Genomic DNA, 22,809 nt, shown 5'->3' with positions numbered 1-22,809 from the left:
ATGGATTAAACCTCGTCACCCAAAAACTGTAAAAATACTGACCTCTGCACAAAGATTCCCAGTGGAGACCGATTGGATTTTGGAGGTAGGTGCAGTAGAATAAACGGGCTTTGCCCCAGGACTTGGAGGTTGGTCTTCTCAGCCAAAAACAAAAAAGTCGAGTTAGGACAGCATTCATTATTTACTTCGGCATCAATGTATAAATTAATTATGCCTAACACATTAAATTAGAAACTTCTTCCAAAATGTTAAGTGTTTGAATTTTTATGGCTCATACATGAATGCAAATAATGGGCACCACAAGTGCTCAACGAAAGTAGAAAAGGTGGCACCGGGTTAGAGTGCAGGCCTGGAGATCAACATGTAAAATACAAGTGGAGAGTCAGTATAGAGCAGCGCCAAAACAAATCAACAAAAGACCAAACAGGACAATTGGTGGGGAATTAGTTGTCTAGAGAGCCTGAAGATAAGAGGCATGGACCTGAAAGTGGTCTGCAGGGGCATCAGCAGAATGGAGTGAGTGCAGGGGTCGGGAAGGAGTGAGGTTAAAAAAATGTAATATAATGTTTGGGGAGATGGGAGTTGCTGGCAGGTTTTTTTTAATATACAAGTCTTTAGCTTATTTATAACAAGTTTAGTTAATCTAATAAATAGAGATATGTCTGGACACTTTGGCCCCAGCCAGTGCCCACCCTGTTCCATATGGAAACTCCAGGATGCTTCTCATGTCCTGCACAACCACGTGCGCAGGAAATATCATCAGCGAGAGCAACGTGAGCTCTTTTCAGAACTTGAGCAGCAGCTGGCACCATGCATCCATGATATGAGAACTATGCGAATAGCACATTTCTAGTTAGCACATTTCTGGATGTTGTCACCCCAAAGCTTAAAGGTATGATGAGAGTAAATAGGTGATTGCCAGGCAGTCAAGGAGGATCTGGAAAGTAGTGCAGGTAGCCAGAGTCCATTTCACTCTCCAACCAGTATTCAGTTTTCAATTCTGGTGAGAGCGATGATTTCTATGGGAAGTGCAGCCACAGCCATGTCCACCGAACTATGGATGTCTTGTTTGCACAGGGGAGACAGGAGGAAGATTGGGAACGCAAACGTGACTGGGAATTCTATAATTAGGCAAACAGAAAGGCACTTCTGTGGTTACAGACTGGAATTCATTTGGTATAGATAGAACAGTACAGCACAGAACAGGCCCTTCGGCCCTCAATGTTGTGCCGAGCCATGATCACCCTACTCAAACCCACATATCCACCCTATACCCGTAACCCAACAACCCCCCCCCCTTAACCTTACTTTTTTATTAGGACACTACGGGCAATTTAGCATGGCCAATCCACCTAACACGCACATCTTTGGACTGTGGGAGGAAACCGGAGCACCCGGAGGAAACCCACGCACACAGGGGGAGGACGTGCAGACTCCACACAGACGGTGACCCAGCCAGGAATCGAACCTGGGACCCTGGAGCTGTGAAGCATTTATGCTAACCACCATGCTACCCTGCTGCCCTCGTGTTGCCTCGTGTCAGATTCAGTGATGTAATTGAGCAGCTCCTGAGCAATCCAAGGGTAAACAGACAGGTTCTGGTCTCTATTGGTAGATGAGATAAGGTCCTGCAGGTATCAGGGAGATAACCAGGAGACTAGCAAGCAGGACTTTAAAAATAATAATCCCTAAATTACTCTCAAGTATCACGTACGAGTGAGTATAAAAATAGGATAGAATTGTGGCTGGAAAATATGGTACATGGTGGATGGCTTTATATTTCTAGGACATGGGGACTAGTTCTGGGGGAAGTTGAAACTCTACAGACTGAGCAGGCTGCACCTAAACAGAAGCAGGATCAATATTCTGCTTGGGAGGGTTTAAACTAACTTGGCAGATGAAAGGGACTCGGAATGTAGAATAAACGAGGGGAAGAGTCTCTTCAGTGTCCTCAATCAATAATGTTTCTTTTTGTTTTCTTTTTATAAATTGAGTACCCAATTCATTTTTCCAATTAAGGTACAATTTAGCGTGGCCAATCCACCTACCCTGCACATCTTTTGGGTTGTGGGGCAAAACCCACGGAAACACGGAGAATGTGCAGACTCCACACGGATAGTGACCCAGAGCCGGGATCGAACCTGGGACTTCGGCGCCGTGCTGCAGCAGTGCTAACCACTGTGCTGCCCTAATCAGTTATGTTTCTGACCCTACAGGAAAGGAAATATTTCTGGTTTGGAATTTGGGGAATGAGGTGGGTCAAGTACAGTTGATAAACTTGGGAAACAGTGATCATAGTATCATAAAGTTTATGTTCTCCATGGAAGATGGATGCAGAGGATGCTGAAGGATAGACAGAAATTATGGAGATACTGGCTTCCAATCTTCCTCAGGCACAGGGGTGGTGCTAGAGGACTAGTGAACTGCAAATGCTACACCCTTGTTTGAAAAAGGTGCAAGGATAGACCCAGCAAATACAGGCTAGTCAGTTTAATGTCAGTGGTGGGAAAACTTTGAGACACAAATAATCTGGTGCAAAATTAACAATCAATTAGACAAGGGCAGATTAATTAGGGAAAGCCAGCATGCAGTAAATAACTCAAGTTTTGATGAGGTAATAAAAATGGTTGACGAAAGTACGGCAGCTGATGTGGTGTATAAAATAGCAAGCTTGTCAGTGAATCTGAAGCCCATAGAATGAAAGAGAAATTGGCTGCATGGATACAAATTTAGCAGAGTGACAGAAAAGTGGTTAAATGTTCTTTTTTGCACTAGAATAGGGGTTACAGTGGGGTCCCCTAGGGCTCAATATTAGGACTACTGATTTTCTTGATATGTTAAAGATTTAAATTTGATACAATTTGAAAATTTGTAGATGATAACTTTGGTAGTATTCTGAACTGAGAGATGGTGATAAGACTTCAAAAGTTGATAAAGTGGAATAGGCAGACATGTGGCAGATTAAATTAGTAGAGGAATGTGCAGTGGTACATTCTGCTTGGAAGAACAAGGAGAGGCAATATAAACTAAGGGATACAATCCTAAAATGAGGTGCAGGAACAGGCACCTGGAGTCAGTGCATAAATTGTTGATGGTGGTCGGCCAATTTAAGTGGATAAAAAGGCATACGAGATCCTGAGTTAGGCATAAAGCACACAATCAACAGCATTTTGGAGAACTTCTCTACATCTCTGGTTCAGCGCCAAATGAACCTAGGGGCTTTTCACAATAACTTCATTTGAAGCCTACTTGTGACAATAAGCGATTTTCATTTTCATTTCATTTTCAAATGTGACTGTTTCTGAGCACTGCTCTTTAGGATTGCTGTGAAGACTTTATAGAGAGTGCAAAAAAAGATTAACAAGAATGCTTCTAAGATTGAAGGATTTCACAGCACGGGCGCACAGTGGTTAGCACTGTTGCTTCACAGCACCAGCGTCCGAAGTTCGATTCCCGGCTTGGGTCACTTTCTGTGCAGAGTCTGCACATTCTCCCCGTGTCTGCATGGGTTTCCTCTGGGTGCTCCAATTTCCACCCTCAAGTCCCGAAAGATGCGCTGTTAGGTAATTTAGACATTCTGAATTATCCCTTCGTGAACTGGAACAGGTGTCGAAGTTTGGTGACTAGGGGCTTTTCATAGTAACTTCATTGCAGTGTTAATGTTAGCTCACTTGTGACAATAATAAAGATTATAGGATTATTCTTAGATTAGACAAACTGGGGTTGTTCTCCTTAAAGCACAGACTGAAAAGAGATGGAATGGAAGTGTCCAATATCATGAGGGGTCGAGACAAAGTAGATAAACAGAAATTGTTCCCATTGATGGAAGAGTAGAGAACCAGAGGACATAAATTTATACAGTGGCTGGCAATAGAACTAATGAGGGGATAAAGGAAAAAACGTATGCAGAAAATGCAGAGTTACAATCAGGGCCTTCGAAAGGAAATTGAATAAGCACCAAAAAGAAAAGCTGTGCAGGGTTAGAGGCTACCATTACACATAAAGCGCTCGGGAGAGGGACCGCTGAGGTGTTTTTGCAGAGAGTTAGCACAGACACAACGGGCTGAATGATCTTCTCCCGTGCTGAAACCCTTCAATGATTCTATGAACTAAAACAGCAAGATCTGGTATTTTATTGAGTTTTATAAAACTAGGATAAACAACTAATTTACATTTTTAAACATTAAACGTATTGCTGTAAGTGCCCTGAATGTTTTTAAATTGCTCCATATTATCTTCGGACTGTAATTGTTATTTGGTACATTACATAAATAAGTTACATCACATTTGAAATGTTAGCAAATGTTTCTTCCAATTGAGGAACTCATTGATAAAAGACATACAGATATATATTTACCAAAGCATTATCCAAGTGTATTAACCATACAGAAATTAAATCAGAGGCAGCAGGGTCTGCACTTCAAGCAATTTTCTTTATTTCACTAAGAATATATATTTCTTGCTAACAGCCATCCTCAACAAAGATGGAACCAAACTCTTAATGCCTCGAAGTCTGCTACAGTCTGACAAGAATTACACATTTTTATACCGCCATGGACTCATGGTTGAATGGCCCCCCTTCTGTGCTGTAGTGACTTTATAACTTGTGGTGGACCTAGCAGGTCCAAATGACCATTCACCAGTAGGTCTATTCAATAATATAGTTTCAGATTCAGATAAATATTTAGTTAACATTTCTTTACAGAACTGATCCATTTGTGCAGGTTAGGTGGGGTTAAAGTCCAAAGATGTGCAGGTTAGGTGGATTGGCCATGATAAATTGCCCTGTGTCCAAAATTGCCCTTAGTGTTGGGTGGGGTTACACGGATAGGGTGGAGGTGTTGACCTTGGGTACGGGGCTCTTTCCAAGAGACGGTGCAGACTCGATGGGCCGAATGGGCTCCTTCTGCACTGTAAATTCTATGAAAATCTATGATTAAGGGGATAGAGCAAGAAGTGTGCCTAGGCAGCAGACTCAATGGGCCAAATGTCCTGCCTCCTTCTGCACTGTGGGGACTCTGGTTTCCGACGATGATCATACCTTAAACATGCCAGAAAGAGATGGAGATTCTAACAATCTTACCACACTATTATGTACCACAGGTTTTAAGAGTTTAAAGCATGGAAGAAAAGCTTATTTTGCTAATTTTTCCAGTGAATAGATACAATGCTGGTCTGTTATGGATCCCGCCAGGTTCCAGGATTTTGCCCCAGTGATAGCGAAGGAACAGTAATATATTTCCAATTCAAGATGGTGTGGGGCTAGGAGGGAAACATCCAGATAGTGGTGTTCCTATGTGTTTGCTTCCCAAGTTGAGTAGACTGGGACTGTACTCGTTGGAATTTAGAAGGATGAGGGGGGATCTTATAGAAACATTTAAAATTATGAAGGGAATAGATAGGATAGATGCGGGCAGGTTGTTTCCACTGGCGGGTGACAGCAGAACTAGGGGACATAGCCTCAAAATAAGGGGAAGTAGATTTAGGACTGAGTTTAGGAGGAACTTCTTCACCCAAAGAGTTGTGAATCTATGGAATTCCTTGCCCAGTGAAGCAGTTGAGGCTCCTTCATTACATGTTTTTAAGGTAAAGATAGATAGTTTTTTGAAGAATAAAGGGATTAAGGGTTATGGTGTTCGGGCCGGAAAGTGGAGCTGAGTCCACAAAAGATCAGCCATGATCTAATTGAATGGCGGAGCAGGCTCGAGGGGCCAGATGGCCTACTCCTGGTTCTTATGTTCTTATGTCCTTCTAGACAGTAGCAATTGCGAGATTGGAAGATGCTGGCGAAGGAGCCTTGATGAGTTCCAGCAGAGTATCTTGTAGATGGTGCACACTGCTGCACTATGCATCAGTGGTGAGGGCGTGAATTTTTGTGGATGAGGTTGCAATTAAGCAGGCTGCTTTGTCCTGGATGGTGCCAATCTTCTTGTGTTTTCTTGGGGCTGTTGTCACTTGTCCGGGAAGTGTAGAGTATTCCATCACACTCCTGACTGCCTCCAAGATAGTGGGCAGGTTTTGGAGAGTCAGGAGGAGAGTTCCTCGCTGCAGAATTCCTAGCCTCTGACCTGCTCTTGTAGCCACAGTATATATATATATATATGGTTTGTCCAGTTCAATTTGTGGTCAATGCTGGGGGATTCAGCGATGATAACGCCATTGAATGCCACGGGGCAATGAAACAAATTCTCTCTAATTGGGGATGGTCATTGCCTGACACTGGTTTGGCACAAACGTTACTTACCACTTGTCAGCCCAAGCCTGCATATTGTCCTGGTCGTGCTGCATTTGGATGGACATGGACTGCTTCAGTATCTGAGGAGCCGTGAATGCTGCTGAACACTGTAATCATCAGCGAACTTCCCCATTTCTGACCTTATGATGGGGATAGGGTCACCGATGAAGCAGTTGAAGAGCGTTGGGCCTAGGTAATCAAAATTATCATTCTGGTTTACTAAGAAATCAATACTGACAACAGGGAGACCCCAGCACAGGGGCTGCTTTAGCTCACTGGGCTAAATCGCTGGCTTTTAAAGCAGACCAAGGCAGGCCAGCAGCACGGTTCAATTCCCGTACCAGCCTCCCCGAACAGGTGCCGGAATGTGGCGACTAAGGGCTTTTCACAGTAACTTCATTGAAGCCTACTCGTGGCAATAAGCAATTTTCATTTCATTTTTCATTTCATGTGCTTACTTGCAACATTGGGACTAGATCGATGATCAGCTCGGTTTTTCAACAGTCTTTCATCCCCAGGTGGTTTCTTTGGTTCTGTGTATTCTGTCCAGCCCATTGGGGAATTTTCAGGTGTTCCATTCTGAGGATTACTGTTGTACAATTCAAAGCCTTCACTCTTTGGGCGAGGCTTCCCTGTGCCACGACGATCAGAGGCTGAAAATGGAAAAAATTTACTCGTTACCAAATTTTACATTAAAGGTGGACAAAAGTGTATTTTACCACAACCTCTTAAAAGCACATTTTTCAATTGCTGACTTGGAGCATATAGCTCTTAAGGTTCTGAAAATTGGGCATACTGTGAAAAAGGATTATGCACAGTATTAATAAATTACCATCCATTACTGCTTTTGCCAAATGATAGACACTTTGGGCGGGATTCTCTCAGCCCTAGGCCGGGCCGGAGAATCCCCGCGACCGGGCCATACCGCCCTGACGCCTGCGATTCACTGCAGTGCGGCCAGCCGGCCGATTCTCAGGCCGGGATGGGCTGAGCAGCCGTCGTGGAAATGCAGAGTCCCGCCGGCGCCGTCCACACCTGCTCTCAGACGGCGGGAACTCAGCGTGGAAGGGTCGGGTGGCGGCCTGTGGGTGGTGGGCTCCGACCCCCGAGGGGGGCCCTCCGATGTGGCCTGGCCCGTGATCTTGGCCCACTAATCGGCGGGCCGGCCTCTCTGGATGGGGGCCTCCTTTCCTACGCGCCGACCAGTGTAGTCCTGCGCCATGTTGCGTCGGGGCCAGCGCGTTGAAGGAAGCCACTGCGCTTGCGCGTGTTGGCGCCACGCCACTGAGCATGCACGGGATCGGCAGCTGGAGTGGCGTGAACTGCTCCAGCGGCGTGCTGGCCCCCTGTAGAGGCCAGAATTAGTCCTGGGAGCGGCCCATTCACGCCATCGTAAAACGCAACAGCGTTTATGACGGCGTGGACACTCTGCCGCGGGATGAGAGAATCCCACCTTTTATTTGCCCGATCTCATTAACAGACTCATTTTTAAGAACGATGTAGCACCTTACTCAAGGTGGGTAAAATAGAAATGGTAATGCAATAACAATTTAAGAACTGGGCAAAATAATACCCCAAATTTATTTGTCTGTAGTTAGACACACCTTATTATAGCAAAACACTAAGAATCACTAAAACAAATGCAACAGGAGTACAACAGTTTAGCTATAAAGGAAAATAGCAGTGAACACTTATGACAAAAGGAAACAAAACTTAAATCACTGAGGCTTATTTGAATTTACAGTAAAAGGGGAAACTTTTCACCATTTGTTAATTTTGTTCTTCCTGCCTCCCCAGTCAAATGACAATGACCTAATATTTTTTATTTTAAAACAAAAAAATTTAGAGTACCCAATTATTTTTCCAATTAAGGGGCAATTTAGCGTGGCCAATCCACCTATCCTGCGCATCTTTGGGTTGTGGGGGTGAAACCCACGCAGCCACGGGGAGAATGTGCAAACTCCAGACGGACAGTGACCCAGGGCCGGGATTCGAACCCGAGTCCTCAGTGCCGTAGGCAGCAATGCTAACCACTGTGCCACCGTGCTGCCCATCAATGACCTAATATATGTGAAAGTTGAAATCATTATAGTTTTGATTACATTACATCTATTGATGGTATAATACTTAATTATAAATATATATATGCATTTACTTGTAACTGTTGCATCTTGTGACTGTTGCATCTTGCGGCTGTGTTTTAGAATGACTCATTAAGATTCCAATTTAACAAAATACCCATACAAAAATAAAAGTGGCTTACAATTTGAAAACAGATGTCAGTCAAATTCATGTAACATTTCCATCTAGCTTGCAGGAAAAACAAACTACATCAAAAAGTAAATTATTCAAGAGTGGAAGCAATAATCTAAATTGAACTGAACACAATTCTAAGATTAGGAACATAGATGGAGGATTACACCCATTATCTCCTTTCCTACTGCCCGGTTTTGTATAATGAACACAGAATACCACTCTCAACAAATTGCATTAAATATAGGTAATTCCACATATAAACTGCTTGCTTTAATGGAATTTTGCATAAGATCAGAGTATAGTATCATCAGAGCTCAAAGGAATATTCTAACTGCGCTTTTAAAATATTAGTCATCTAAATGGCTTTGTTACACACACAGCCAAGATAAACTGGTGAATTTACTTAAATGTGAACCATCTTAGAAAACTGGTTGCCAAGCAATGGGTTATTTTGGAAGTGAAATTATTATTATATTGGCAAATTCAGTAGTCAACTTCGCAAAGGTGCAAAATGACCGATAAGTTAAATTGTTTTTGATGACATTAATTGAAGGAAAATATTGGACAGTACAGTAAGAAAACAAATAAAAATAAAAAATGTTGAAAACACTCAAGTCAGACAGCATCTGTAGGAGATAGAGGGTAAGATTTTGCCCCACTGTTCGGAGGAGGTGGGGGCTGGGGTGAGCAGGATGGGTGGATGTGAAATATACAGTTTGCTGGCACAGTCCTGCTCCCATGAACATTTTCCTGGATGCAGGGTGTGGGCAAGTTAAGGGGGTTAAATTCATTTAAGGCCCATTATTAAAAAGTAGGCTGGAATTTTCCAGGCAGCCTCTAGGTGTTCTCAAGGCATCGAGGCCAGGGCCCAGTGCTTTTTTTAAAATTTAGAGTACCCAATTAGTTTTTTTCCAATTAAGGGGCAATTTAGCATGGCCAATTCACCTACCCTGCACATCTTTGGGCTGTGGGGGTGATAGCCATGCAGACAAGGGGAGAATGTTCAATCTCTACACGGACAGTGACCCAAGGCTGGGATTGAACCCAGGTCCTTGGTAGGGCCCAGTGTTTTAGGCAGGCTTCGAGTCCTTTCTACCCACCTGGCCACAGGCTGTCATATTGAGGGATTCTCTCTGCAATGGTAGTCTTTAAGCTTTTTTACAAAATTAAAATATTAAAAAAGTTGGAGGGGGGGCATCTAAAGTTGGAGATGCCCTTTCTTTCCCTTACTTGAACTACAGGCTTCATCTCATGCAGTGCTGGAGAGACTCTTCCTAGTGGCCCTCCAGCTTCAACAGCCCACCAGTCAGCTACTACCTGGTCAACTTGGGGTAAAATCATTGCCCGGTGTCTGTTCCCCACACATGACAGAGTAGTGATCCCCGGATTTTGGTCCAAAACCCGGCTCAGAGTTAGTGTTTCAGGTCAGTAACATTTCATCAGAATAATTTTGTTCTTACATTAGGAAAGCACCCTGCTCATATTTTTACCTCTTTGCATCAGTGGAGAAGGTTGGTTGAGTAGAGTTGCTAAACCATGGTAAATAGCTCCTTGTCTTGCTATTTCTAAGGTGACCACAGAACCGGTTCTTGTCATAAGCTCTGCTGCCCTGGAATAAAGATGATTTTCTTTTAATAATTTAAATGTTAATTGCAGTAGTTTGAACGTGTTTGAAATGAGCAGGTGGGCAGCAGGGTAGCATGGTGGTTAGCATAAATGCTTCACAGCTCCAGGGTCCCAGGTTCGATTCCCGGCTGGGTCACTGTCTGTGTGGAGTCTGCACGTCCTCCCCCTGTGTGCGTGGGTTTCCTCCGGGTGCTCCGGTTTCCTCCCACAGTCCAAAGATGTGCGGGTTAGGTGGATTGGCCATGCTAAATTGCCCGTAGTGTCCTAATGAAAGTAAGGTTAAGGGGGGTGTTGTTGGGTTACGGGTATAGGGTGGATATGTGGGTTTGAGTAGGGTGATCATGGCTCGGCGCAACATTGAGGGCCGAAGGGCCTGTTCTGTGCTGTACTGTTCTATGTTCTATTATATTTGAAGTGCTAATCTGCCTTAGTTTGCACAAAAACACCATTCCACTTTTTAAACAAAGCTGCCTCATTTAAAAATAAGAGTTTGCATTCTTTACTTCTTCCTCATGTGGTCAACCACAGCATGCATAATTTTTGACTGAACCTATGGTTAAGGAACTTGATCCCTAATATCTACCGTCCATTGATAGGTCGTTGGGAAGTATGCAGGGAGGGGTAGAAGCTCCTCTGATGCTCTTTTCCTACCTGCAGGAGTGAGGGAGAAGGGACAATTGTACGCTTAAACTAATATTCTAAGATGGAGTCAGATATTTTGCCTTTATACGATTCATGCCCACCATACCACATTAACTCAAATTTTTGGACCTCATAGCTAAAGCTATCATTTTCCAAATGATAGCATTACTTTGACAGTATTTATTTTATTGAGTTAGTGGACAAACCACGTAGTATCCATTACCTTTCTTGTGAAAGTCCCACAAGACTACGGCCATCTACGCTTAGTAACTGATCTCCTGCAGCCAAACGACCATCCTGCAGAGGCATGAGGTTGAAGTCATAATTAGAGAGCATCCTGTTTTATCCATTAGGACGGAATGTAACCATAGATAAATTTGTCCAATTATTATTCATTCCAAAATGCTAAATTATGTTGGCCGGGGTAGGCAAACGCCAGCATGCCACATCCAGCCCTTTCAGCTGCACCGTGTTAGAACAATTATTTAAATACATCTAACGAGAGACCAAAAGACCGAGGAGCAGAAATAGGCCACTCAGCCCATCGAGTCTGCTCTGCCATTCAATCATGGCTGATATTTTTCTCATCCCCATTCTGCTGCCTTCTCCCCATAATCCCTGATCCCCTTATTAATCAAGAACCTATCTATCTCTGTCTTAAAGGCACTCAGTGATTTGGCCTCCATAGTCTTCTGCAGCAGAGTTCCACGGATTCACCACCCTCTGGCTGAAGAAATTCCTCCTCATCTCTGTTTTAAAGGATCATCTCTTTAGTCTTGAGATTGTGTCCTCTGTTCTAGTTTTTCCTATAAATGGAAACACCGTCTCCATGTCCACCCTCCAGGTCTCGCAGTATTCTGTAAAGTTTCATTAAGATCCCCCTTGTAGCCACCGCAGCTGGCCACTTCCCGACATAAAATGGAACATTGAATTGCATGCAGGGAAAATTGGACAATGTCAGAGAGGCAAGCAGGTTGCAGAACCTCTCTGTGGATTCTGTCTGTGAAGAAACCAGACAGCATAAAAACTAACAAGCTGCGCCTATTAATTGAGCGATTCCCGGTGATTCCTGGCACAATGGACACTATTAAGAATAACAAAGGCCAAGTTAGACTCTTCGGCGCCAGCAGGAGACCCGGACAATAAGATACAAACAGCCCCAAGAACCGCCCAGTGATCGAGGAACAGCCCCGTTATTGGGGAAATTCAAATCAATCGATTGGGAAGAGACCCAATCAATTGCAAGTTTATAGAGGGTCCGCCCAAATGGGCGCAAAACCCGAAACAGTATAAAGACAGAGACCCCGACCCCAGCTCTCTCTCTTAGCCAGCCCTCCTCTCTCTTAGTCGGCCCTCCCAGCAGAACACCTTTGCAGCAGCTCTCCAGGAACTTGGACGTGAGAAGGAGAGGCCTGGCCAATTGCTACACCGACAAGTAAGTGCCATACAACGCACGCTACGAGAGTCGACACTCCTGACCCCTTTAGTCTACACCAACTGGAAGCCTGCGGATCCAGGACAAAGCAAGAGGCCATTGTTCCCTGATCCGGCAGTTCCCTTATTTCAGATAAGTATTGGCCTAGTAGTGGTAGGAACAGTTTAGACTTAGTATTATATGCACGAGTAGCAAATAACTGTAATAATAAACGTGTCTTGTTTGAACTTACTAACTGGTGTATTGAGTCATTGATCTGAACGTGAACCTCATGGTGGTATCATAAGGATACCTGACGACTCTAGAGCTTAGGAATAAAACAGAGCCAATTGAGTGTAAAGCACACTCACCCAGAATGAGCAACACCCTTATATCCTTCTAAATTCCAACGAGTACAGAGCCCTCAACCATTCCTCATCCGACAAGCTCTTCATTCCAAGAATCATTCTTGTGAACCTCCTCTGGATGCTTTCCAAGGCCAGCATATCCTTCCTTAGATACGGAGCGCAAAACCGCTCACAATATTCCAAATGGGGTCTGACCAGAGCCTTAAACAGCCCCAAAAGTACATCTCTGGTCTTGTATTCTACCCCCCTTGACATGAATGCAAACATTGCATTTGCCTTCCTAACTGTTGACTGAACCTGCATGTTAACCTTAAGAGAATCTTGAACAAGTACTACCAAGTCCCTCTGTGTTTCTGATTTCCTAAGCATTTCCCCATTTAGAAAGGGAGGAAAAGGAAATCAGATTATTGGCTTTTATCTGTTTGGAGAGACATTTAATGAATAACCACATGAAATGACCCAAAGTCAGTCAACAGAAGTTGGCTTTTTGTGAGCGGGCACTGCCATGCGCATGGAGCAACAGTAAGAATTGCATGCTGATTTACAATGTCTTCTGATACTTACTGACTGTGTTGAGCACCAGAATAGATTTAACTGAAGAGTTTTAACGTGTCAGTGAGCATAGCATAAGTAAATTATTTACTGTGCTTATCAAAGATTTTCATTGATCTGGTTACAAGCAATTGGGGAGCATAACCAGGACTGACAACCTTGGGAGGTGGGGGGGGGGGGGGGGGAAGAGAGGAGAGGAGGAGAAAGAGAGGAGGGAAAGGGACTTGCTAGAGCGGTTGGGGAGGGAACTAAGCAAAGGTAAGCATGTACTGAAATGTCAACTTGTGTGATATGAATAATGAATCTTACCCTTTGTTACCATCCCTCAGAGCCAGCCAGTCAGCATGCAGACAACACACTCCTACCCCTGGACATCCTACACATTGGAGAACGTACGTGTGGCACACCAGCTCTCAGCACCGCAGGTGACTGTTGCCATGTCAGGGAATATTGTTAGGACACAGCAGTGAGGGCAGTTTAACAATTCATACGGGTAGGAGGTAGGGAGAGTCCAGTGCACCAACAATCAGAGTATTGCTGGGGATGAGGGTCATGCTGAGTCAGAGGGTGATGATGAGCCTCTGGAGGTGTTCATAAGGTGCCAAATGCGGAAGATCTGGCAGAGATTCCAGAGGGTCTGTGTCATGGAGTCCTTACGGAGCATGAGCAATGCGGTGATCCCGAGCTCTGAGTGCACAGCCTCATCCATTGAGAGTTTGGAGAGTTTCACAGAGAGGCAGCTCCAGGAGTGCACTGATGTATTTTCAGGGTTGCACATGAAACTGCATGCCCACACACAAGCACTGACCTCAGGTGGTCAGTACTTTTGTGGGAGAAGGCTGCACCAACCAGTGTCACCCATGGTTGCTGATCTTTCACTGGTGAGCAAGTAAGTGAGGACTTACCTCAGAATGGCGGACAAGGTAGCTTCCATCTTTGTGAATTCCTTTCATGGAACCCTGGACAAGGGCACCAGCTTCTCAATCTCTCTGCCAGTCTCCACTCCATCCCAGGAGCAGTGGTGACTGAATTGCCTGGCACTGTTGTCAAGTGAACCTTCCCAGGCGATGTCTGCACAGGCCCTGCCAACCAGAGGACGACCTTTCAGGTCATCTGGTGCCAACAGGATAACGAGATCACCAACCGGCCTCCAATGCCACGGTCAATGATAGGTGAGGCACCTAGATGAAGCAGCTGAAAACATAAGCTGAAATGGTCCGCATTGGGTGCTATCGATTTACTTCAAACCAAAATGTTGAGTTTATAATCCGGGTGGATCAACCTTCTTTTCGTTTTTTTTGTCACCTTAAATATCTGATTTCACTTAAGCCAGATGTCCATGGTTTCAAACTTTATTTGGTAGGAGTGCCCTCAGGGAATAGATGAATGTTGTGTGCCTGTGATGATGGTATTTGCCCACTGGCGCTGTGGGAAGGATATGCTGACTTAGCTGAAGAACTGCTGAATCAGCACCTCCCTGGTGTCCCTGCAACGCCTGAAGGATCCACATTTCATTCTCATCTCCCTAAGAGTGAGATTGTGGAGTTCAGCAGACCACTACAATGAAGCACATTCACTCAGGCGGGTATTGTAGGCCCTCCCAGATCAGTTGAGGCATTTGAACCTCATCTCCTTCAGCCCAATGGTCTTTGCCACCAAAACCTTTGTGGACACATGACAGCGGTTGTATCTTTCCTCTGTGCCTGTCCTTGGTTGCCTGAAAGGCATCATCAGACACCTTTGCAATGGGTAACCCTCATTACCAATCAACCACCCGCCTACATGAGCTGGAGCAGTGAAGAGCCTGGACACCTGCGAGTGACGAAGAACATATGCGTTGTGTGAGCTGCCCAGGTACCTTGCACACACCTGCAGATGGGTCCTATTGTCACACACAATCTGAACGTTTAAGTGAAACCCCTTCCCATTCATAAAGCCTTCGGCTGGCCAGTTGGCACCTTGATACAAACAATGGCACTCTGAATTCAAGACTGCAAAACCTCTCACGTGCTCAGCCTGGTTGAGCCCTGGAAGATCCAGGGAAATAAACATTTAGTGCCGCAATTACCTTCAGCCATAGGCATTGGTTGTCTTCCCACTCAATTGGAGACTATCTCAGGCATATTCATCTGGCAGATGTTCGTCACTGCTTCTGTTGAGAGCCAGTGCATTCTGCGGCACTGAATCTCGTCATGTTAAGGTAGTTTGACCACTGCCTGTACATCCTTGCAACTGGGTAGTGGCATCTTCTCCGGGGCAGCCTCCTGGCCCTCTGATGTCCCTGGACCTCTGCACATGGGGGATGCCCTGGAACACCTAACGTCCTCAAATCTTTCTTCCCTCTCCTCCTCAGGAGGTGCTCCCCACTGAGTATACAATACCCATGAGAAGGTCGGCTAATGGGGCTCACCCGTGCAAAAAGGGTGACAGAGAGATCCAAACCTCTGATGTCAGCCAACAGAAATTTTGTTTGAGGGCCACAATCATATGTACTCAACATAAAAACTCTGTCAACACTCCAGAACACCAAGGGCAGCACGGTGGCGCAGTGGGTAGCACTACCGCCTCACGCCGCCAAGGTCCCAGGTTCGATCCCGGGTCTGGGTCACTGTCCGTGTGGAGTTTGCACATTCTCTCCGTGTTTGCATGGTTTCGCCCCCACAACCCAAAGATATGCAGGCTAGGTGGATTGGCCGCGCTAAATTGCCCCTTAGTTGGAAAAAATTAATTGGGTACTCTAAATTTATTTTAAAAAATTCCAAAACATCAACTCACCTCACCGCTACAAATGCTCATCTCCTCATTTTGGAAGGTCGAATTTGAATGCTGAATTCAGGATTAAACACAGGATTCTTGGAAGTGTGGAGGAACAGAGGGATCTTGGGGTCCACGTACATAGATCCCTCAAAGTTGCCACCCAGGTTGATAGGGTTGTTAAGAAGGCTAATGGTGTGTTGGCTTTCATTAACAGGGGGATTGAGTTTAAGAGCTGTGAGGTTTTGCTGCAGCTTTATAAAACCCTGGTTAGACCACACTTGGAATATTGTGTCCAGTTCTGGTCACCGCATTATAGGAAGGATCTGGATGCTTTGGAGAGGGTGCAGAGGAGATTTACCAGGATGCTGCCTGGACTGGAAGTCATGTCTCATGAAGAAAGGTTGAGGGAGCTAGGGCTTTTCTCACTGGAGTGAAGTAGGAAGAGAGTTGATTTGATAGAGGTGTATAAGGTGATGAGAGGCATGGATAGAGTGGATAGCCAGAGACTTTTCCCCAGGGCTGAAATGGCTCTCACGAGGGGACATAATTTTAAGGGGATTGGAAGAAGCTATAGGGGAGATGTCAGAGGTAGGTTCTTTACACAGAGTGATGGGTGCGTGGAATGCACGCCAGCAGAGGTGGTGGAGTCAGAGTCATTAGGGACATTTAAGCGACTCTTGGACAGGCACATGGACAGCATGAAATTGAAGGAGTGTAGGTTAGATTGATCTTAGATTAGTATACATGGTCGGCACAACATCGTTGGCCGAAAGGCCTGTACTGTTCTATGTTCCTCAGCCAGTGTTTGCAGCACTTGAATTAAAAAAGATCAATTCCATTTGGGCTGCCTGTCCGTGTTGCCCATGTGATGAGCTTAAAGACCTGCAATGTGAATTTCAGGTCAACTGGGGTTCTAATCCCCTTAATTGTATCTCTCATTCTCAGCAGGCACAAGTCCGATCTGCATCTGCGCACACCAAGCAAAATGAGTGCTCGATGTCGGAATGCGCGTCAAATGACATCATGTGCTATTTCACAGACTTCCAGGTTGGGCGCACGCCCGGCTGGCAGGCGCAGAATTCCATCCTAACTGTTTACTGGACAAAACTCAGAGTTTAACAGGTAAAGGTTAAAGGGGCTATATCAGGAAAAATGGGTATAAAATGTTATGCTTAAAACCACAAAACACCTCGTTATAAATACAGATGTATTGTATTAAAACATGATGCTACAAATCACTTGATGTCTCTAGTTCGAACATGTTTTCAAGCCTCAGTGAAAAAATGAAATTAGCTACATTGTGTTTCAGAGTAACCTCAGCCATTTAAACGAGTTTTCAGGTGGAAGCATGTCCTCTTGGATCAAATAACTTATTCTCATCTTTAAATTCAATTTTCCTCAGATGAGAGATGCCGTTGTGCAATTAAATACCATGACTCCTTGAAAGCTTTGCCATGTAATAATTTACAATGTATAAAAATTGAGATTTTATGTAATCTTCAATTATCTTTTCATTTCACCATTTCATTTTCAATTTTTCAATTATCTGACTGAGAATGCAACTGTGAAGGTTGGTCTAAAAAACAGTAGCTTCAATTTTAGCAAGGAGCGGGAACAATATTACTAGAAAGAATATTAAAAATAGCAGCATAAATATGTCGTGAAAGATCATGCTTTTCACAAATTTTGCTCTAGGTTTGATGGCTGGTGAGAAATGATGGAATCTTTTCACAAACATTTACATGACTTCAACATATCTATTTTGCTTTTCCATTTTGTTGATAAACTTCTCTTTATATGTTTTTAAAGCCATGAGAAAAACAAAAGGAAAATAAATAGCATAATTCAATTTTATAATTTTTGTTAACAAGCGGAGACATTTTGTAAACACGTGCATTTTTTAAACTAGTCCCCAAATGTTTAAACCTCTCCAAATTTGTACTGAATTGCATATGCCTTTTCTCATTTTAAGTGCTATATTCAGGTCTAGGATTAAAAAATATTTAATTAGGAAGTGATAAATTTATCCGCAGCAATTTGGTGGAGCAGTATCTACTATTCAATAAACATTCCCAATCATTTATTTACTAAAGAAATACGTTGTATTTAAATAGTTTTCACAACCCTAGGTATTTCAACATGCTCACACCAAACTACTTTTGAAGTGTAGCCATTGCTGAAATGCAGGCAATTGTGGAGCTAATATGCACACAGCAAGTCACAAACAGCAGAGATAAATGACCAATTAAATATTTGTTTTTTCCCCTCCAAAGTGATGTTTGGCTGAGTGGGGCAGAACACAAGAACTAGTTGCACTTCTTTGAATAGTGTTAGGGTAGATGGCTTCACGGTTTAACATTTCATCCAGCAATTAGCTAAATTAGATTGTTTAAACAGATTTCATGTAGATTTATTTACCACATATATAATTATAAATATATTTCTCCCTTTAACGATGTACAAAACATCTCATTTAACCAACAATATTACTTGGATCACTTCTCATGTGGTTCAACATATAGGACATTTCTGCTTAATCAGAAGAGAAATGAATGAATTTAACTACCTACCAAGTCTGCAGCTCCTCCTTTCACAACAGATTTAACATAGATTCCAAGCTTATCCTGTCCCGCACCCTGAGGACATTGAAAATAGATCAGCATCAAACACCTAGAACAAAATGTCTCCAAGAGCTAACTCATGCTAACCTACTTTCAATTCAGCAACAGACATTTTATAAGATTAAACTGATGTGGAGCAACTGAACTCTTTTTTTTTAATCATCTGGAAATATTACCAGTGGTTAAAAGTAATGTGGGCCTCTTAATGACACAGAGGTGATATTACAATTGGAAATCAGGAAAATGGCTGACTTATAAATATTTTTCCTTTGCTCTTTCATTGGGTGCAGGTGTCACTGCACAATCAGCATTTGCTGCCCATCCCTAATATCCCTTGGCTTGCTAAACCATTTCAGAGAGCAGTTAAGAGGGCAAATAAATGTAGGCCAGACCAGTTAAGGAGCAGACTTATATCCTAAAGGATATTATATATTTTCTTCAATCAATGATAGCTTCATGGTCACAAAAAGTAAAACTAGTTTTCAATTCCAGAATTATCAATTGAATTTAAATTCCACTTGCTGGGATTTAAAACCATGACGAAAGTGATAGCCTGGACCTCTGGATTACTGATCCAGTAACAATACCACTAAGCAAATAAATTCCACTTGCTGGGATTTAAAACCATGACGAAAGTGATAGCCTGGACCTCTGGATTACTGATCCAGTAACAATACCACTAAGCCACTGTAGTAGTATTGTATTGGTAGTTCTACTGGTACTCACATCTAGATGACCAGAGATAAAAGACAACCTTACATCAACGGAAGGAGCTAATTAGATTCAATGCATGTTTTTAAAAAATGGTGATGTAGAAACTAGACATAAAAGATGGGAAAATCTCCAGAACCCAATTGTTTCCACCTCAGGACTGCATAAAAGACGAGGAAGTTGTTGAAAGATTTGTCACAATCTTCCAAAGCTCTTAATGCAAGAAGCATTGAGTTGGAAAACTGGCAATGTCACTCCATTTGTTCACAACGGTAGGAGAAATAAACTACTAAATTCTAGTGAATCAAAATACTGTGGCTACTGGAAATCTGAAATACAAACAAAATACAGGAAATGGTTAGCATATCAGGCAGCATCTGTGGAGAGAGAAACAAAGTTAATACTTCAGGTTGACTGTAAGAAATTATAGGTCATGTCAGTTGTGGGGTAAATGTCTAGAATCTGTTATTGGGAACAGAGTGACTGAGCAAAGTTCACCAAAATGACCTCACATGAATTGAAAGACAATCTATTAGCTTGGATAGGAAATTGGTTACGAGGTAAGAGACAGAAGGAACGGATAATGGATATGTGCATGAATTGGCAAGGCGTGGCTAGTGGTGTCCAAGGCATCTATAGTGGGGTCTCACATTTTCATTATATCTACAAATAACTTGGAATGAGAAATAGAGATCTGCATATCTAACACAAAAACAGAGAATGCTGGAAATATTCAGCTCATCTGGCAGCTGGTTTTTCTTTTTTCAAACGGCTGGGGAAGCAGTTGTAGTTTGATGTCAAGATTAACAGCCCATTCAATGGATTCGCCCGTTGCCGCGCAAATGGTTATGATGCCACCAGGAATGGATCTCTCAGATGCAAGTTCAGTATATGGACAATGGTTTGGCTTCGATGGCCACAGTCAACTTTCCACAGAAAATATGTACAACCCTCATCCACTTAAAGACGGCCTGGAAAGATGTGGCCACCAGCAGAATATTGACATATTAGGTTTAAAAAGCACTAACAAATGGAGGCTCACATGGGAAAGTGTGAGGTCATTCAACTCGATTCTAAGATAAGACTCTGGATGAGATATTTAGGGTCCATGTATTCACTCAAAACTGGTGGGCCGGTCCAAAGATTAACAAAATGGTTACCTCAATGGGACAGGAATACGAAGCATGTTCATTATGTTATATCTGTATAGACCTCTAGTCCCACTGGGTGCAATGCATCCAGTTTTGGGTACACTACCGGAGGAAGATATATTGGAGGAGAGGCAGTGCAGGTTTCCTAGAAAGATACTGGGCTATAGAGGTTAATATTATTACAACTGTTACACAAAGTTTCTTTGATTGTACCTTCAAAACCAGCAACCCCTACCACCAAGAACAGGGGTACTACCTGGAACCTAGCATAAATACAAGATAATGGCATGAGGTACTTATGATTAAATGATTTTATATGGTAAAGAAAATATTTTTCCTCTGTTAAAAGTCCAGAATAATTGGGCATTACCTTAGAATTAGAGATAGACTGTTCACTGAGCAATGCTAACAGGTACTTCTTCATATAAAGGATTCTAAGAATCTGGTACGCTCTCTTGCCCAAAAAGCTGCAGAAGCTAAATCAATTAATAATATCAAAACTAAGATTGATAATTTTTTACAACAGCAAATCATTGCAGTTATTGACAATCTGAAATTACACTAAAAATGTTGGAACTATTCAATAGGTCTGGCAGCATCTGTGGAGAGAGAAGCAGCTATTGTTTCAGGCCAAAGGGAGTACCACAATTTTGACCAAGTGACAATGTAGAAACTGTGATGCCTTTCCAAAGTAGGATGGTGTGTGACTTGTAGGTTTCGATATTCCCACGTGTCTGCTGCCCTTGCACTGATAGGTCAGGGTTCGGCAAATATGGTCCACAGGCCACATCTGGTCCTTGAGCTACATTGCCTTATAACAATTAAAGTACTTGTGTCAATTAGAGACATTGAGGGGAAAAGAAAAATCAGACTATCTGCTTTGTAAAAAAAAAAAATCTGTTTAGGGTGACTTTAAAGAATGACTACAGGAAATGGTCCAAGAAATGCCAATGAATGGTGACCAGATGCCAGACTTTTGCAAACTAGTAACAGACTATAGATCACATGATGGAGTAACTGAAGCAGCACTGAGAATAGCATGATAATTTGCAAGATGACTTACTGTCCAATTGTCTGCTGATTCTTGCTGGTTTATGTTGAGCGCAGGAACAGATTTAGGTAAATAGTGTCAGTACAGCACATGTAGTTATTTACTAGTTACTGTGCCTATCAAATATTTTCATTCATCTGGCAACTCGTGCATCTGTTAGAGTATTTCATAACAATTGTTTGATTATTAGTATGTGATTGCTTCTCACCTCTAAATGTGAAAATCTCATCTTTTGAAAGTTTATAATTATTCAAAGTTTTATATTACTTGACAAAATTTCACAGCAGTTGTTTACTTGCGGTTTTAGTTTTATATCATGTTTTGGGTAAACCTCTATTTTAACATGTTAATAACTGGCATAAAATGACATGAAGGATTCCTCGTACAATAAATACCATAACACATGTTAATGGTTGCTGGTTTGGAAGGTGTTGTCAAAGAAGCCTTAATGAGTTGCTTACGGATGGTACACACTGCAGCCACAATGCATTGGTTGTAGAGGAAGTGAACGTTTAAGCTATTCTGGGGCATTAGTCTTTGTGCATACATTAAGTTTCTCAGATTTAGGAAGTCTGATTACATCCATTTCCTTTCTTATTTACTGTAATGATTGTACATTCTTTCTTCACACCCCCTGTTCTTTCATGGAAGTGGTCGGTTTCAGAGTCTGTAAACTAATAAGGAGTTGTGTGTAGCTCCCCTGCATTTTCTATGTGCTGCCAGTGACATTGCAAGTTCACTTGGAGGGAAAATTCAATTATCAAAGCTCAATACATTTTCAAGAGTTACTGAAAATCAGCTACAGATTTCAGGCTTTACAAACTCATCTTTAATTCATGTTATATGTAGTTTGTCATTTAGTAATTTTCAATTGCAAATTATTTGAAGATAAATATAATGCTGATATGCTGTTTACAGTAGCATACATGCCAATTTCCACATTTCATTTTTACAAATAGTCAACATTTCAATTCAATATCCACGTCCTCTGTGATTGTGATGCAAAATCAGCAAGGTCAGAAATACCTTCACCAAATCAGCGCTCATATCCCGCTTAGCCATTCCAGTCAGATTAAATGTAGAATTTTGCAGCAAGTGAGATGTGATGTTGGAAAGTCAGGGATGCAGCACAGTACTAAAATGAAAAACCAGCAGTCATGCAGTCTATCGTAACCCAAGTGTTTGCAGTTTACTAACTATGGCTTCAAAGTGCAGATGTTAATGGTACACGAACCACAACATTTGAGGCGCAGAAGAGTACAATGCTGCCTTGTCCCCAGTATCTTTTGAATATTACTGCAGAAAGTATTCCTGCAAGCACCTGGGCAACAAGAAAGAACTAACCATCTCCTAAAGGGAGACAGCAACTGTACCACATTTTCTGTCCCATAGCAGTTCTCAGCTGAAGAAAGATGCCTCCCAATT

At 42.8% G+C, this 22,809-nt stretch overlaps 1 protein-coding gene across 9 annotated transcripts in view; it reads right to left on the bottom strand.

Moving 5' to 3' along the window:
• Positions 1-22,809, bottom strand: part of afdna (afadin, adherens junction formation factor a) — a 253,647-nt gene that overhangs the window by 39,433 nt on the left and 191,405 nt on the right. For all 9 annotated transcript variants that reach the window (XM_038803241.1, XM_038803250.1, XM_038803267.1 and 6 more), the window contains 5 exons: positions 18,421-18,486; positions 10,983-11,056; positions 9,982-10,100; positions 6,694-6,888; positions 43-134 (listed from right to left, as the gene is read on the bottom strand). In XM_038803241.1, the coding sequence (XP_038659169.1) occupies positions 43-134; positions 6,694-6,888; positions 9,982-10,100; positions 10,983-11,056; positions 18,421-18,486 (546 nt within the window). The remainder of the gene's footprint in view (positions 1-42; positions 135-6,693; positions 6,889-9,981; positions 10,101-10,982; positions 11,057-18,420; positions 18,487-22,809) is intronic.

Source organism: Scyliorhinus canicula, chromosome 1, assembly GCF_902713615.1.
Source record: "Scyliorhinus canicula chromosome 1, sScyCan1.1, whole genome shotgun sequence".
Taxonomy (NCBI): domain Eukaryota; kingdom Metazoa; phylum Chordata; class Chondrichthyes; order Carcharhiniformes; family Scyliorhinidae; genus Scyliorhinus; species Scyliorhinus canicula.
This window is presented reverse-complemented; position numbering and strand designations above follow the sequence as displayed.